The sequence below is a fragment of the Geotrypetes seraphini genome, chromosome 2 (genome assembly GCF_902459505.1).
Source record: "Geotrypetes seraphini chromosome 2, aGeoSer1.1, whole genome shotgun sequence".
In the NCBI taxonomy this organism is placed as follows: Eukaryota; Metazoa; Chordata; class Amphibia; order Gymnophiona; family Dermophiidae; genus Geotrypetes; species Geotrypetes seraphini.
The window spans coordinates 35,315,105-35,332,516 of record NC_047085.1 but is presented as its reverse complement, the minus strand read 5'-3'; the positions used below and the strand labels follow the sequence as shown (position 1 = coordinate 35,332,516).

Here is a 17,412-nt window from a genome sequence, read left to right as displayed (position 1 = left end):
TATTCAATATATTTATTAACGATCTGGAGACGGGGACAAAATGTGAGGTTATCAAATTTGCTGATGACACCAAACTCTGCAGCAGGGTTAGAAACACGGAAGACTGTGAAGACCTGCAAAGGGACCTAACGAGACTGGAAGACTGGGCAAAAAAGTGGCAAATGAGTTTTAACGTAGAGAAATGCAAGGTCATGCATGTAGGGAAAAAGAACCCGATGTTCAGCTACAAAATGGGGGGAACACTGCTAGGGGTGAGTAACCTTGAAAGGGACCTGGGGGTGATGGTCGACACATCACTGAAACCATCGGCGCAGTGTGCAACAGCCTCAAAGAAAGCAAACAAAATGCTGGGCATCATCAAAAAGGATATCACAACCAGGATGAAGGAAGTCATCATGCCGCTGTATCACGCAATGGTGCACCCGCACCTGGAGTACTGTGTTCAATACCGGTCGCCGTACCTCAAGAAGGACATGGCGGTACTCGAGGGAGTGCAGAGGAGGGCGACTAAACTGATAAAAGGTATGGAAAATTTTTCATACGCTGACAGGTTAAAAATGCTGGGGCTGTTCTCCCTGGAGAAGAGGAGACTTAGAGGGGACATGATAGAAACCTTCAAAATCCTAAAGGGCATAGAGAAAGTGAATAAGGACAGATTTTTCAAACTGTGGGGAGCCACAAGCACTAGGGGTCACTCAGAGAAATTGAAAGGGGACAGGTTTAGAACAACTGCTAGGAAGTTCTTTTTTACCCAGAGGGTGGTGGACACATGGAACACGCTTCCGGAGGATGTGATAGGCCAGAACTCTGTACAGGGGTTCAAGGAAGGTTTGGATAGGTTCCTGGAGGATAAGGGGATAAAGGGGTACAGATAGAACTTGAGGTAGGTTATAGAAGTGGTCAGAAACCACTTCACAGGTCGCGGACCTGATGGGCCACCGCGGGAGCGGACCGCTGGGTGAGATGGACCTCTGGTCTGACCCAGTGGAGGCAACTTCTTATGTTTTGTATTTGTGGTGCAATCACTATTAATATTTCATTTTGTTTTTAAACGGGTACAGAACTTAGCCTTCATGACTCAACAATCCATCTCACTGGAGATTCACATCTCAAATGGGACCTGGCTCCATTCCCTCTGGTCAGACCACTACATGCACACTTTCAACATCAACTAGGCACAAGGGAAAACCAAACAAAAAACCAAAAAATCGACTTATAAAAACACAGCAAATTATCGACCCACCCACATTCTGGAAGAAAGTGAACTCTATGATTAAAACCTGTGAACATAAAAAATTTATATCCCAATGGCAAACACTAAGTGAAGCAATCCTGGACGAGTTGGCACCAGTACAAACCAAAAAAACTTCTCCTGCTTAAAAAGCACTGCAAACAACTTGAAAGAGATTCGAGAAAGAGAAACCAGAAGCACACAAAAGAATGGAGAAACTAAAGGAGAAACGGAAAGTGTTCTACTCCAAACAGGTGGACATGGAAATTCAAGACAAAAAAAACTATTCAAACTAATAAGAGAGCTCACCGACACCAAACCCTACCTAGCCACCAATGGAAATCTCACCCTCCCACCCCCATCTACCCAACTAGCAGAATACTACTACAAAAAAAAGGATCACAACTGTCAGAACCACCTTTGAAAACACCCTTGAGCCTCCTAGACGAGATATCACTACAACCCACAGAAGAAAAGTCCATCACAACAGACAGAACCTGGACCAACTTTCCAACAATAAAATGGCTTGACCTAAACAGACTAAGAAATACAGCCACATAGTATGTGACCTTAACAACTGCCCCCCCATCCCCCATCTGCTAAAAACTGCCACTCAAATTCCAAACTCACTTCATTGTTCACAGAGGGCTAATTTCCACAGGAGCTCAGCGAGATTATCACTCCAATTACAAAAGACCCAAAAGGCGCATTAGAGCTATCCTTTAACTATAGACCCATTGCCTCTGTACCAATATATGTAAACCTAATGAAAGGCCTAGTGGTAAAATACATTACAAACTACTTAGATGACCACAGCCTACTTCACCCCACACAATCTGGATACAAAACAAACTACAGCCACAAAGACACTATCACAGCACGGCAGCACCTAAGCAAAGGTATGAAGATGCTGATCACACAACTCGATCTCTCAGCATCATTTGACCAAGTAGATCACACCATCCTACTACAAATACTTGAAGCAACAGGAACCACAGGCAGAGTACACACCTGGTTCAAAGGATTTCTGCAATCCAGGAACTAGGGTGTCAAAACAAACAGAGAAAAATCAGAGTCCTGGTCCAACCCATGTAGCATACCCCACGGATCACAGCTATCTCATATACTTTGCAACCTGTACATTGCTTCCCTCAGTACCAGCTTAGACAAACTAGGGATAACATCATACAGTTATGCAGACAAAATCATCATACATAAGAACATAAGAACATAAGAACATAAGAATTGCCATCTCCGGATCAGACCCATGGTCCATCGAGTCCGGCGATCCGCACACGCGGAGGCCCAGTCAGGTATACACCTGATTGTTCTAATCACCCATATCCCTCTATGCCTCTCATAAGGAGATGTGCATCTAATTTGCCTTTGAATCCAAGCACAGTGGATTCCTTAATAACCTCCTGTGGAAGAGCATTCCATGCGTCCACCACTCGCTGCGTAAAGCAGAACTTCCTGACATTTGTCCTGGACTTGTCACCCCTTAGTTTCAAACCATGTCCTCTTGTCCGTGTCACATTGGACAATGTAAATAATTTGTTTTTCTGCTCTATTTTATCGATGTCTTTCAGTATTTTGAACGTCTCTATCATATCCCCTCGCAGCCTCCTCTTCTCAAGGGAGAACAATCCTAGTTTCTTGAGTCGTTCCTCGTATTCCAATTTCTCCATACCTCTTATTAGTTTCGTTGCTCGTCTCTGCACCCTCTCCAGCAGTTTTATATCCTTCTTTAGGTTGGGAGACCAATGTTGTACACAGTATTCCAAGTGTGGTCTGACCATTGCTCTATAAAGCGGCATTATGACTTTCTCCGATCTACTCGTGATTCCTTTCTTTATCATGCCCAACATTCTGTTTGCTTTCTTTGCCGCTGCTGCACATTGTGCCGACGGCTTCAGGGTCCTATCTATCAGTACACCCAGGTCCTTTTCTTGTTCGCTCTTACCCAGAGTTGCTCCTGACATTCTATACTCGTGTTCCTTATTCTTACTACCTAAATGCATTACTTTGCATTTCTCCACGTTGAACTTCATCTGCCATTGCTCTGCCCATTTCTCTAGCTGATACAAGTCGCTCTGGAGTTCCTCGCTATCTTCCTGCGATCTGATTTCCCGGCATAGCTTTGTGTCGTCTGCAAACTTAATGATCTCACTGGATATTCCGCCTTCCAGGTCATTGATATATATATTAAATAGAATCGGCCCAAGTACCGAGCCCTGGGGCACACCACTAGTCACTTTCTCCCAGTCTGAGAACTTCCCATTTATGCCCACTCTCTGCTTCCTGTTTTCCAGCCATTTGCCTATCCACCTTTGTATATCTCCCTCTATTCCATGGCTTTGTAGTTTCCTGAGAAGTCTTTCATGCGGAACTTTGTCGAATGCTTTCTGGAAGTCCAAATAAATTATGTCCACTGGCATTCCACTATCAATTTGCTTGTTCACGGTCTCAAAAAATTGAAGCAAATTCGTTAAACATGATTTCCCTTTCCTGAACCCATGTTGACTGGGTTTCAGCAAGTCGTGTGTATCTAAGTGCCGGACTATGCTATCCTTGATCAGTGCTTCAACCATCTTTCCAGGGACAGACGTAAGGCTCACTGGTCTGTAGTTGCCCGGTTCTCCTCTCGATCCTTTTTTGAAAATTGGCGTGACATTCGCTATCTTCCAGTCATCTGGTATCTGTCCAGTTCTGATTGTCAGATTGGTGAGTTTTTGCAATAACTCTCCGATTTCAATCTTCAATTCTTTTAAGACTCTCGGATGAATTCCATCCGGTCCAGGGGATTTGTCACTTTTAAGTTTGTCGATCTGGTAGTATATCTGGTCCAACTCCACTTCAACTCCTTCCTTTTGACCAGCCTACTTCAACCTCAACTGAAACATTGCATATAACGATAGACAGTTGAAAAATGAATGAAAGACCACAAACTAAAGTTGAATACAGACAAAACAAAATTCCTACTGCTTGAAAATGACAAAACTCCAATCATTACAGATATAGAAATAAAATTCACCATTTACCCCATGTAACAAGCCCTAAAACTTCTCGTGGTAATGACAAACAAATGCTGCACCATGCAACAGCAAATCAAAGAGACAGTCTAGAAATCCTTCATAGTCATGCAGAATCTATGACAAATACAAAAATTCTTTGATAAAGAGCAGTTTCAACTCCTGGTCCAGTCCCTATTCCTTGGACTACTAGACCAGTGTTTCTCAACTTCTTCAAGTCAAGTACCCCCTAAGCCTAGTACCAACCGAGTACCCCCACCCAAACTCCACCCTAGACCCCCACCCCCACAATAATAGTACTAATTGTAATGCAATTTTTTCCATCCATTTTTCATATACACAAAATATAATCTTAGTAATACATAATGAAAAACACAAAATTTAAAAAACACAAAGCACACTGTACGCAGAGAAAATGTTAATTATCATTTATATTCGGGGGGTTTTCAAAGAGGTCAAGGCATATGACTTTAAAACATGCAATGTCACTTCAGTAACAACTATAGAAAAATAGACAAACATAGTGCAAAATATAGACAGCAGATATAAATTCTCAAAACCTGACACATTTTGATCACTAAATTGAAAATAAAATCATTTTTACTACCTTTGTTGTCTGGTGATTTCATGAGTCTCTGGTTGAACTTCCTGACTGTGCATCCAATATTTATTTATTTCTGCCTCCTACATGCTTCCTCTCCTCCAGACCTCATTCCATTCCTCAACCAACATCTCTCTCTGTCCCTCCATAAATCCAACTTTTCTTCCTCTTTCCTCTGCCCCATTGACAATCTCTCCCTCTTTCTCATTCCCTCCCCTGCTGCAAAGAGAAAGAGAAAGAAAGAAAGATACAGGGTGCATCTCTCTCACTCACTATACTGCCACATCCAACATCTCTTTCTCTCTGCCTCCTGCACGCTTCCCCTCATCCAGTACTCATTCCCATCCCCAACCAACATCTCTCTCTCCCTCCATGAGTTCAACTTTTTATTCTCTGCCCTCTTCCCCTTCTCCTGAGTGTGACATTTCTCCTTCCCTCCTTTCTTACCTCCCCATCCATCTCTCACTCTCTCTCTCCATGAGTCCAACACTTTCTGCCTCCTGCACACTTCCTCTCCTTTGGACCTCATTCCCTTCCCCAACCAACATCTCTCTCTGTCCCTCCATGAATCCAACTTTTCTTCCGCTCTCCTCCACCTCTATTGGCAACAAGTCACCCTCTCTCTTCTCTCTCATTGTCCATATGCCTTGAGAAATTCAGGCATCTCTCCCACATCCAACATTTCTCCCTCTCTCATCCCCCAGGTCATGTGCAGCATTTTTCACCACTGCCCACCAGCCCCATCCATATTTTTCCTCCTTTCACCCTGCTCCAACACCATGCCACATCTCTTCCTCCATCACTATGTCCAACATTCCTCCCCCTTGCATCCCCTTCAATCTGTCCCTCTCCACCACCATATCCAACATTTCTCGCTCTCATCCTTCTATTCCCTATGCATTTCTACCTCACTCCTCTCTCTCTCCATACCCAATTTTCCTTTCTTCCTTTCCCCATGTGCACCTCTCACTCACACTCATGCCCAACTATTCTCCCTTTCTATTCCCTCCCCCTTATGTCCCAAGTTAGTGCCCCCTTCCTCTCTCCATTCTGTGTCCCATGGTCATGCCCCTCTTTCTTTCTGTGTTGAGTTTGTGCCCCCTCCCCCTCACTGCCTTCCAGCCTTTGTCCCAAAATTAAGTTGCACCACTGGGGATCCCTCCCTCCCCTGTACACAACCCCCTCCGAAGCCAACCCGTCCACAGAAGCCGCAGGCACTGCTGGGGATCTCTGCCTGCCCCCCCTTCCCCGAAGCAACACATCCACAGAAGCAGCAGGCACTGCTTGGGATCCCTGCCTGTCCCCACTATCCCGAAGCTGACCTGTCCCGTCCACAGAAGCTACCAGGGATCCCTGCCCACCTGCCTGCCCTCTGCACCACTACCACCCCCACCCACTTTGTCAGAGCCGACTCATTCCATCCTCTCCCAGTAGCAACTCCGTGCAGGGACGGCACGTGCAGCCATTCACACGCTGCACGTGGCTGGCCCACAATCCATCCCTCTGACATCAATTCTGACATTGGAGAGAAGGTTGCGGGTCAGCTACGCAGCGCATTGAGTCCCTGCCTACATCCCTGAGGGAGGAGAGAGCCAGTTTGACTCCAAAGAAGTAATAGGGACAGCTTCGGGAGTGGAGGGTGGTGCGGCGGGTGTTCAGACAGCCGGGGAGTGATCCTCGGCAGCAGCTTCAGCAGCAGGCAGGGAAGGATCCCCGGTAGCAGTAGCCAGGCCACGAACCCCCAAGGATACACGCACCGTGTGTTGAAAAACACTGTACTAAACTACTGTAATATCCTTTAGCCACCATGTCCCATAGGCTTGATAAAACAACAGTATAAAAGATGGCCCTCAGACTGATCTATTCACTAAGTAAATATGATCACATCACTACAGCATACCTAGATACACACTGGCTCCCAATGCAAGCACAAATCTTATTTAAATTCTACTGTTTACTATTCAAAGCCCTGAAAGATGCTACCCCTACCTACCTAAATGATTGCCTTATCCAGAACTCCACAACCAGGCCAAGGAGAACTCAGACTCCATTCACTCACCCCCCCCCCCAAAGTCACACAACGTAAGAAGATGTACGACGGACTACTAGCAACTCAAGCAGCGAAACTAGACCACCATCTTGCCCACATTCTATTAACAATGCCTGATTACAAAACCTTCTGAAGAGAAATAAAGACCCTGCTATTCAGGAACTTCGTCAAGACTAGCTAATGCCATGCCTAAATATCCCTTATCTCAGCCCGAGATGAAGTCTTGCAATTAGCACCTGATCCTGTAATTCTGGAAATGTTCAGCTTACCTTTTTTGTAATCTGCCTAGAACTGCGAGGTTAAGGCGGAATAAGAGTCACTAATGTAATGTAACTTGATAGATTTCAATGTAAAGACACTAATATTTTGTTTTGGTGATATACAGTAAAATTAGTGAACACATTTTATTTGCAACATGAGTAAGAAAGCATTTGTGATGCAACTAAGAGCATGTGCTTAAACGAAGTTTTTCTCTGGGATGCAGCCAATTCTAGGATAGCAGTAGATGCCTATGTTACTGAAGCTCTCTCATTTTAAGTTATATTGTATACTTCAGTCTTTTCATTGAGTAATGAGCAGGAATATTAATGCATAGCCTTAATTCAAAAAATGTAAAAAAGTGAACATTGTTACAGCCGTAATATAAAAACGGCCTTAGCTTGTGGGAAAGACACACATAGGGTATGCTGATGTCACATTTTACTGTAGTTTAGTATAGGGACCCAAGGGTGAGCAAATGAAACATACAAGAGCAAATCAAAAAGTAAAGACAAAATACATTTAACTGCTTTAATAGGAGTACTGTGAGAAATTGAACATTTGTCATATCGTTCAACTAGCTTCTGAATGCCAGCAGAGAAGTTTTTTGGCTGCTCCCAAAGCCAAGTGAGCACTGTTTCCCTTACTTCATCATCAGAGGTGAATCTGCGACCTTGCAGGGTCTCCTTCAGTGCACTAGGCGCCAGATCTGGACTGTAAGAAGGATGTGGAAGACGTTTGAACCCAAGCTATTGCACTGTCTCTTCTGTCACTGTTGCTGTATGAGGAAGTGTATTGTCATGTTTTAGACAACATTCCTATTCTTTTGCTGTGAATTGCAGGTTTAAGTTCATTTCACAGCAATGCACAGTAATTTTCACTGTTTGCCCATGCGCCTGGAAATGCACCAGAATAGGCCCCTTCATGTCCCAAAAGAAGATTAACATGATTTTCTTGGAGAAGGACCGAAGTTTCAATTTCTTATTCACTGGAGAAGATAGATGTCTCCACTCCATGCTTGTCTTTTGCTCTCCAGGTTGTAGTGATGCACCCATGTCTCGTCGCCGGTGACAACTCTCTCCAGAATACTCAGATCTTCTTCATACCATCTCAGGAACTGGATCACAATCTCCACACGCTGTTGCTTGTGCAGATCAGTAAGCTGTTTGGGAACCCATTGTGTGCAGATTTTACCGCATCCCAAGTCATCATGCATTATAGTAAATGCAGATCCATAGCTGATATCCAAATCTGCAGACAATTGAGACACCGCATCCACCCTGTCAATGTGCTCTTGTGTACGTGATGTTGATGGGCAACCAGAACAACCTTCGTCGGTTACACCTGTTCTTCCCACTTTAAACCTTTTTACCCACTCAAACTTCATTGAGTCATGTTGCAATGTCCATACTGAGTCAATATCCGACAGTGAATTTGCAAAGGTTTCACTCCCTTTGCCTAAAGAAAGCGCACTACTGCACGTTGTTCTTTGATGGTGCAATCTTGCAATGGAGCGTCCATGTTACAGACTTCATGACTGACACATAATTAAAGGCCTAGAGCTGCACTGTGTGTGGACGAACTATCCAACAGGCAATGTACAAGTATATATGATGCATTTTGCTAGCTCTGTTCTGGTTATTGCATAATTTAACAATTGCCTTTAATTTTTGATTCGCCCTCATACAATGTAAAGAAAGACCATAATTTGGCTGATTCTTAAGATAACACCAGTATACAAAGGTCAACTGAAATGTTTCCAGCCTAATCAAGGAAACATTTTTTTTTTGTGGGGAAGGGAATAAAATTTATTTTCCAACATAGTCTCCTTTTAACTCAATATATATTTGCTCCAACGATTTTCCAAACCTTTCATGCCTTCAGTAAAATAAGAAATGTCTCAACGGAAAAAAATAGCATCTATGACCGCAGAATCTGAAAAAAAAAAATCTCAGCCAACCATTTTTTCAGATTCAGAAACAGAAATAAGTTGCACAGGGCCAAATTCGGAGAGTATGGTGTATGGGGGAATTAATTTGAACGACAATTCATGCAATTTTGCCATCGCGATTGTTACTTGTGAGCCGGTGCATTGTCCTGGTGGAAGAGAATTTTCTTCTTGGCCAAATGAGGACCTTTTGTATTGATTTCAGTGTTTAGACTTTGTAATAAGTTTTTCCCTTTTCCAGATAGTCAATAAAATTATCCCGTGGAAATACCAAATTTTTGGTGCTCTCTCAGGAATATATAGTGATGAACCCAAGTCTCATCCACAGTCACAAATTGCACTTAAAATGCTCAAAACACATTTCTGAAATGTCCAATCAAATTCATTTTTGGTCGACGGTTAGCAAACGTGGCACCCATCACACACCTAACTTCCACATGCCTAAATATTCATTCAAGGTGGTGTGTGCACATTCTGATGAGATAGCAAAGACTGCTGACATTTCATTCAGGGTCAACAGATAATCTTCCACCATAATTCGGTGAACTTCATCAACCATTTTGTCAGTTGTTGCTCTTTTTGGGCGTTTATCCAGCCATGTTTACACTCTGCAGTAGTGTTGCGCAATTCATGGAAACATTTTTAGATTCAATTTGGTCTATTGAATTGATTTTTCGATTCGATTTATTTTTCCTGCCCAATGCGGTGATTTTTTTTTTAAACGGCCTGTCGAGTTTATTTTTGTAGCCTCTTCACCCCCCCCCCACCCCCCCACTTTGCCCTCTCCCATGCTAGTGCTGTGGTATAAACAAAACAAAAAAGACTTTTCCTCTCTGTTAGGTTCTAGCTCAGACATGAGCATCTCCGGTCCTCAAGGGCAGGAATCCAATCGGGTTTTCAGGATTTCCCCAATGAATATGCATTAGGGAAATCCTGAAAACCCAATTGGATTCCGGCCCTCGAGAACCAGAGTTGCCCATGTCTGTTCTAACTCTAGCTCATGCTTGCTAACACCTCTGGCAGGATACACATTTCAAATCTGACATATTGTAATCACAAAATAGAAAATAAAATTATTTTTCCTACTTTTTGTTTTCTATTCATCTTATTATTCAAATCATGTTGGTCCTAGGCTCTGGTTTCTGTTTGTCTTCTGTTAACTCGCCAACCAGGTCTCCTACCCATTTGACATTTTCTTCTTTCCCCATGCTCACCATCCATTGTTCATCTCTGTACCTTCCCTTCCACTGCCATATCCAACATTTCTGTTTCTTTCCCACTGTCTACCATCTCTCTGTCTCTCACTCACTCTCCCTGCCTTGTGTCCTGGGTCAAACCTCTCTATTCTCCTCCATGCAGCATGTTTCCCTTCCTCCCCTCCATTATCTTGTGCAACATTTCTTTCTCTCTCCACATTCACCATCTCTCCCTGCCCTCAACCCTATGTCCAATATTTCTCTCTCTCTCTTATCCATGCACGTCTCCCTCTCCTTCACCATATGCAAGATTTCTCCCTCTCATCCTTTTCTATCTCTTTGTTTACTCCTGGCAGAAATCTGTACAACAAAATTCAATATTCTACGTGCAAAATATTGCAAATTCTGCAAGTCTGTCTGTCAAAATTTAAGCAATACTTTTGCTAATTATTATTCATATTCCATTTAAACAGTTAAAATAAAATGTTTTTCTTCTACCTTTGTCTGGATGTTTATTTTTCCATCATGTTGGTTCTAGGTTCTTTTTTCTGCTTTCCTGTCATCTGCTAATTCTCTTTCAAGTGGCTGCTATCCATTTGTCTTTTCTACTCTCGCCTGACTATTCCCTCACTACATCTGCTTTAGACATATTGATCATTCCTTTTTAGCTCTTTTCTGTCTCTTTCTTACCCTTCTTCTCTTTTCCATAATTCAGCTATCTATCAAATTTCCATCTTCTCTCCCATTCTCCATCTCAATCCTTCCTCAGCCCTCCATTCCCTTTCATCTTCAATGTACCTCCATTATCATATTTCTACCCACTGTTATAGCTATTCTTTTACACGTTTCCTTGCCACCCTCTCCTCTCCCTCAGGAATCTACCACTCTCAGCATCTTCTTTCCTCCACCCATGTAGCCTGACATCTCCCTATCTCTTCCCTAACTCCCATTTCCAGACATTTCTCCATCACTCCATTCTGCTCCTAGATCCAACATCTCCCTTCTTCACCACCTGTGTATCTCTCTCTCCCTCTCATCTTCCCCATGTCCAACACCTCTCTCGCTCCCTTCCTTGCACCCTATGTCTAATCTCTATATCCTCCTCCATGCACCATTTCTATCATCCTCCCCTCCATTATGTGCAATTTCATCTTCTCCCCTCTCCATACATGTCTCCCTCGCCTCCCCCTGTGCCACCAATTTTCTTTCATCTTACTTCTTTCTTCCCCTTGTGCTACCAGCTTTCCTTCCTGAAGTTCCTTTCACCCCTTCCTTCTCCCTGTGCAATCAACTTACTTTCCTCTTACTCCTTTCCCCCCTCCCCCCCCTGCCGGTGCCACAAGCTTTCCTTCCTCTCCTCCCCTGTACTCCAAGGTTTGCTTGTTTGAATCGCAGTATCGGCAGTGCTCTCATACTGCATGCCGTTAACCCCTTTGCCATGGAGAGACTTCCGGGTCAGCGACAGGCAACGTGTGGGAATTCTTGCCAATACTGCAACATGGCAAGATTCTGCGCGGGGAAACGGAATTCCATTCCTCCCTCCCATCCCCCTGTGCAGTACTTTTCTATCTCTCCCTCACATCCCCCGTGCAGCACTTCCCGATTCCCCCCTCTCCCCCCCATGAGACCTGACTTTTGAGCCTCCCAAAACAGCAGCAGCGGTGAACAGGCTGCTCGCGGCCTGCCCATCGGGGCTTCCCGCTGCCGTGATGTCAACAGTATTACGGCAGAGGGAAGGCCCCAGTGGTCAAGCCAGGAGCAGCCTGTTCACCATTGCTGATGCTTTAGAAGACCCGGATGAGACTCAGGACTCACTGAATCAGCGAGTCTGATTTTTTAAGGAAATGTATTGATTCACCAAAGTGAATCGATGAATCGGGCAGCACTACTCAGCAGCCCACAGTTTCACTACTGAAAATGAAAGAGATGCATCACCATACACTACATCTAAAATCAGATTCAATTTCGGTAAGCAATTTTCCCTTCAAATGAAGAAATTTTATCATGGCGAGATACTCAATTTTGTCCATTTTTTTTTTTTAAATAAAGTTGAGCATTGTTCATTTCAAAAGGCTGACAAGACAAAATTAGATGTCACACTGACTCAAAAACCTGGCCATAAATGTTTGTCAATGACATCTGCTGGACAACAATAGAATTGTGATGTTAATCTTGCTCTCTTTCTTGGTCAGGCTGGAAACTTTTCAATTGATCCTCATTTAGGAGTCCTTTTACTATGGCATGCTAGCCATTTTAGCTTGCGCTAAAATGGCTAATACGCCTTAGTAAAAGGATCCCTTAATAAAAGAAACAAAGACTTTTTATTGAATTATTTCCATTACAAAAACTCTTAATACCAAACTTAAGTCTCATCCAATCTTTTCCTTCAATTCAAAATCAATAAAATAATTACCACGCTCCATAAGACGCACCTGACCATAAGACGTACCTAGTGTAGAGGAAAAACCAAGAAAAAAAAAAATTCTAAACCAAATGGTATACCCTACCTGCCTGCCACAAGGCCTGCCCTATGCCCTGTCCCCTCTCTGGTGGTCTAGTGGTAGGCCGGGACAGGGTACAGGACAGGCCTATTGTAAGGCAGACCCCCCCCCCCCCCGGTACCTTCTTTTTAAATTATGGTGGAACGGCCTGTATCTCCTATCCCTCCCTCGTTGGACAGCTGCTTCCATGCCTTATGGCAACATTAAGTTGTACACAACATAGGCGAGAGCTTTTTGCCGCCTGCCTGGTCCCACACCGCTCACTGAATAGCTGCCGTTAGTTCCGTAAGAACTGACGGCAAGCAGTGAGCGGCACAGGACTAGGCAGGCGGTGAAAAGCTTGCGCCTGCATTGTGCACTATTCAGCTGCTGCCGCAAGGCATGGAGAAAGCCGTCCAGCGAGGGAGGGGAAGGAGATACAGCACTGGACCACCGGACCGCCAGAATTCTAAAGAAACAATACCGGGGTGTGTCTGCCTGCCTGCCTGGACTGAGGAATTAAAGAAAAGGTACCGGGAGGGGGGGGGTATATTTGCTCCATTAGACGCACCTTCATTTCCGCCCACTTTTTTGTGGAAAAAGTCCATCTGATAGATCGAAAATAAGTTATTAGTAAAGCACTGTTATATATTGTATTACTAGTAATCGATAGTAATAGCAATTTAAGTGGATGTTATTTATGTGCCCCTCCCCCACCTCCTTTAAAGAAAAACTAGATAGGAGCTGAATATCACCACCATAATGTCTTTATGAGAAAAGCTTTCAAACATCATCTGAAACCTTCTATATATGTCATGAATCTAGATAGATGCCATCCTTTACCTAAAAAAAAAATTCTATAGGTCAACTTTGACCACAACAAGCACAACCATAAATATATCTACCCACATGATTATTAGTAAGTTCATGTCTCTGGAGTCCAGAATGCAGCTTGTTTGTTGGTGACTACAATGAATTTTTCCCTTAGATAAACCTATTATGAATGAAGGTGTCAGATAACCTTATCAATCCCTTATTTATATGAATGAGCATGCTGTAGAGAAGGAAAAAGGAATATGAAGCAGAGGTCAAGCTTATTCAAAATACCACTTCCTGTTTTTTAATGCAGAAAAAAAAGAACTATTTTGCTGATTACATTTATTATGGTGTCTACAGTAAGGTTAGGCATCAATTACAAAAGCATGGCTTGCTGATAATGACTACTCTATTTGTTCATTTACTGTTGCTACAATTATAAAACTTATAGAATACTATAACCAAATTCATTCATTCCATAGGTCACCTTGCAACCTGCATTCCACTCAGCTTTCCTACTTTCAATAATATTAAATAACAGAAAAAAAAGGACAAGAAACGAGCTAAAAGTGAAACCGATGTGGCGCACTACTTCTGCTTAGGAGTGGGCTGCTTCTTCTTATAGAAAACAGCTGTTAAAAAACTTACAGCATTATGAAAAAGCAATGTAAGGTTTTACAGTATCACCTTCCCCCCCCCCCCCCCCTTTTAAATAAAATTAGCCATCATCGTCAATCTAGAGGCTATTCTCTCTCTCTACCCATCCACAGATGTTTTACTGTCTTATCATCCAACATCACCCATTGTCCATTTTAAACCGAGTGAGGGCACCACCAAAATACAACCTTCAGACGACGGGACCTTGTCAGAGAGTCAGCCCTGGGTGGGTGAGCACGGTCACCGCCAGACAAGCCAAACCCCGGGGCAAACTCTCTGCCAGACTGTCAGGCCCCGAGTAGAGTAAGGGCTCGGGGGTGGGGGGGGGGGAAGGGGGTTAGCCAGGCCCCGCCGGGCAGCGCTTACCTCCTCCAGCACCGTCACCGAGTTCCTGCAGCTCTGCAGCCGGGTGGTGAAACTCGACGTGGTCGGAGACTTGTAATCCTCCGTCGTTTCGGCCATGAACTCTGAGACGGAGATCTGGTCCGGCATCCTGCCGGGAGAGCCACGATGCAAAAAAAAGAAGAAAAAAAAAGAAAAGAAAAGATGGGCAAGTCAGAGAGAATGGTTCTGTTAATTATATTTTAAAAAAGGCCGATTCTGTGTTGTTTTAAGGGTGAGGCTATTCCCCCCGCCCCCTCCTCTCTATGACGGCTGGCTGCAGTGTCACCGTCCTCTCTCTCTCTCTCTCGCTTCGCTTTCTTCCCGTGCGATTTAATATAACCTCTGCACTTCCCAAACAATAATACCGTTAACAAGTACGAAAACAAACAGTTAAACAAGAACACACACACACACACAAAAAGAGGCACGCGGCTGATGTGGGAATAGAAAAAAAAAATGTAAACGGCGACTCCCCCCCACCCGCCCCTCAAGTCTTTTCAGGGACGAAAGTGCCAGAAGCTGCTCCCGCGCGAGCGCCTTTTTTTTGCTCCTCGGTCAGCCCTCGCCGAGACTCTTAAAAGGCGAGCTGCCGTCGCTCCCCCGACACGAGGGATGGGGATGCGAGGGGCGCAGGTGGCGCGCGAGCCGCAAGTCACGGCTCCCTCGGCCGAAGAGCTTACTTTAGGGTAACGTTTCCCTAGTTTGGAAGTGTTTTGAGCTTCTCGGAGGGGCGGCCCGGCAAAAAAAAAAAAAAAAGCTGAACGTGAGATGTTAAAGAGGCGGCCGTTTAATTTCCTTTCTTGTGTGTCGACATAATGTGTAAGCATAGTAAGGGAGGAACGTTAGTGAGAGGAGAAAATTAAGGTTCTTGTTACATTTTTTTTTTCTTTTTTTGCGAAGTTTTTCCTCAAGAATGAGTCTCTCCCGACTCCCCTGGTGCGCGCGTGCGCACGTGACTAGCACCCTCCCCTGTCAGCTTAAAAGCTATGCATCTTCCCCCTACCCCTCACTCACGCGAGCGTTTTGTAGTCTTCGGTTGCTGTACAGCGTACGCGGTTACACGCCTGCTCACGCGCCTCCTCTGTCTCGTGCATATAAAAGAAGGAAGCGCCCTGCGCAAACTTTGGGGTGACGGATGAGAATATTTTTTTTTTAATGTGTTTAAGGGGGGGGGGAGGAAAGGGTGATGGGAAGTGGGCGGAACTGAAGTGAGAGCATCTGGAAGGAGGCTGCACGCGCCGCCTTGCTCCTCCACTTCCGAGCTGCTCGCCTGTCTGCGTTCTTGTCGCTAACCGTGCAACCTTTGCTGTTGCGAGCTGGCGGGTTCGAGTCGAAGCCTGCCTGCTTGATTTGGGTGTCGGATTCGTCACTAATTTATCACGATCGTTTTTAAATCTCAGTTCCCTTTTCTAAACCTGTGAGTCAGAGCTACGATGGACTGCATCTTTATGGCTTTTTGGTAGTGGCATAAATTTATCCAAGCGTCCCCTGCAATGCAGGCACTCGCCTCCCCCCCCCCCCCCCCTCCTCCGTCACTTGGATCTCCTTGTCTGGGAGCCCTTCATTTGAGCTTCCATCATATATTTCTGGTATCGGCCGGGCGTAGTCGATGATTGACATTATGTTGTACGTCTTGCAGTTTGATATTTATTTTTATTTATTTTGCAAGCGGACGTGTAGTGGACGGCTCATTTGTCTCAAGAGACTCCTCTTGGGGCTGGGCTTATGCTAGTGATAAATAGACAGAGTAGCCATTGAAATGGCCAAATAATTAGGGAAGAAGGTGAAAAAGTAAATCTTTATATATGCACTCTTGGAATCTTTGTGGGAAAGTATATATAGTTTATCATTGTTAGTTAATTATATTCTTCCCGACAGAGAAGCTTAGAATACTTTCCCTGAGAAGTCAATAGAGATCTTCCATTAAAGCTTCTTTTAACTGTAGTCATTTATGTCTGGCAGTCCTACTTATGATTTCAGAAAATAAATTAATGTATACTTTTGTACTCTTGATATACAATTAGCCCACAATTGAAAATTAACATCATTACAGCTTAAATATCCATATGAAGCAAGGATTAATCCAAAAAGAAACATCAGTCACATACCTTTGACAGTGTTCACACAGACTTTTAATAAATAAACTGAGTGCCCAAGAACTGGTTGAGTGGGTCAAGAGCTGGTTGAGTGGAAGATGACAGGGGATAGTGATTAATGGAGATCACCCTGAGGAAAGGGATGCTACCAGTGGTGTGCCACAAGGTTCTGTTCTTGAGCCTGTACTTTTTAACATTTTATAAATGATATTGCTGAAGGATTGTCAGGTAAAATTTGCCTCTTTGCTGATGATACCAAAATCTGCAATAGAGTAGACACTCCGAATGGTGTGAATAACATGAAGAAAGACCTAGCAAAGCTTGAATAATGGTCTGAAATTTGGCAGCTAAAATTTAATGCTAAGAAATGTCAGGTCATGCATTTGGGCTGCAAAAACCCGAGGGAACAGTACAGTTTAGGAGGTGAAGAACTTATGTGGACGACGGAAGAGCAGAACTTGGGTGTGATTGTATGTGATGATCTTAAGGTGAAGACCAATAACCCTCCAATTATGATGAATATAAGAAGGAATCTTTTTCAAAAGACTTATGGATCTTCTTAACTATAAATGATAATATTTCATATACCTGTACTTTATATATATATATATATATATATATATATATATATTTTTTTTTTTTTTTTTTTTTTTTTTTTTTTTT

At 43.7% G+C, this 17,412-nt stretch overlaps 1 protein-coding gene across 7 annotated transcripts in view; it reads right to left on the bottom strand.

Moving 5' to 3' along the window:
* ASAP1 (ArfGAP with SH3 domain, ankyrin repeat and PH domain 1) overlaps nt 1-17,412 on the bottom strand; it is a 558,081-nt gene that overhangs the window by 480,785 nt on the left and 59,884 nt on the right. For 3 of the 7 annotated variants that reach the window (XM_033933028.1, XM_033933033.1, XM_033933035.1), the window contains exons 1-2: nt 15,668-15,818; nt 14,636-14,762 (exon numbers count right to left, since the gene is read on the bottom strand). In XM_033933028.1, coding sequence (XP_033788919.1) covers nt 14,636-14,762; nt 15,668-15,747 — 207 coding nt within the window. In that variant the 5' untranslated portion in view covers nt 15,748-15,818. Of the gene's footprint in view, nt 1-14,635; nt 14,763-15,333; nt 15,356-15,528; nt 15,609-15,667; nt 15,820-17,412 lie in introns of those variants that run through there. The other 4 variants (XM_033933029.1, XM_033933031.1, XM_033933032.1 and 1 more) reach the window with 4 other exon arrangements.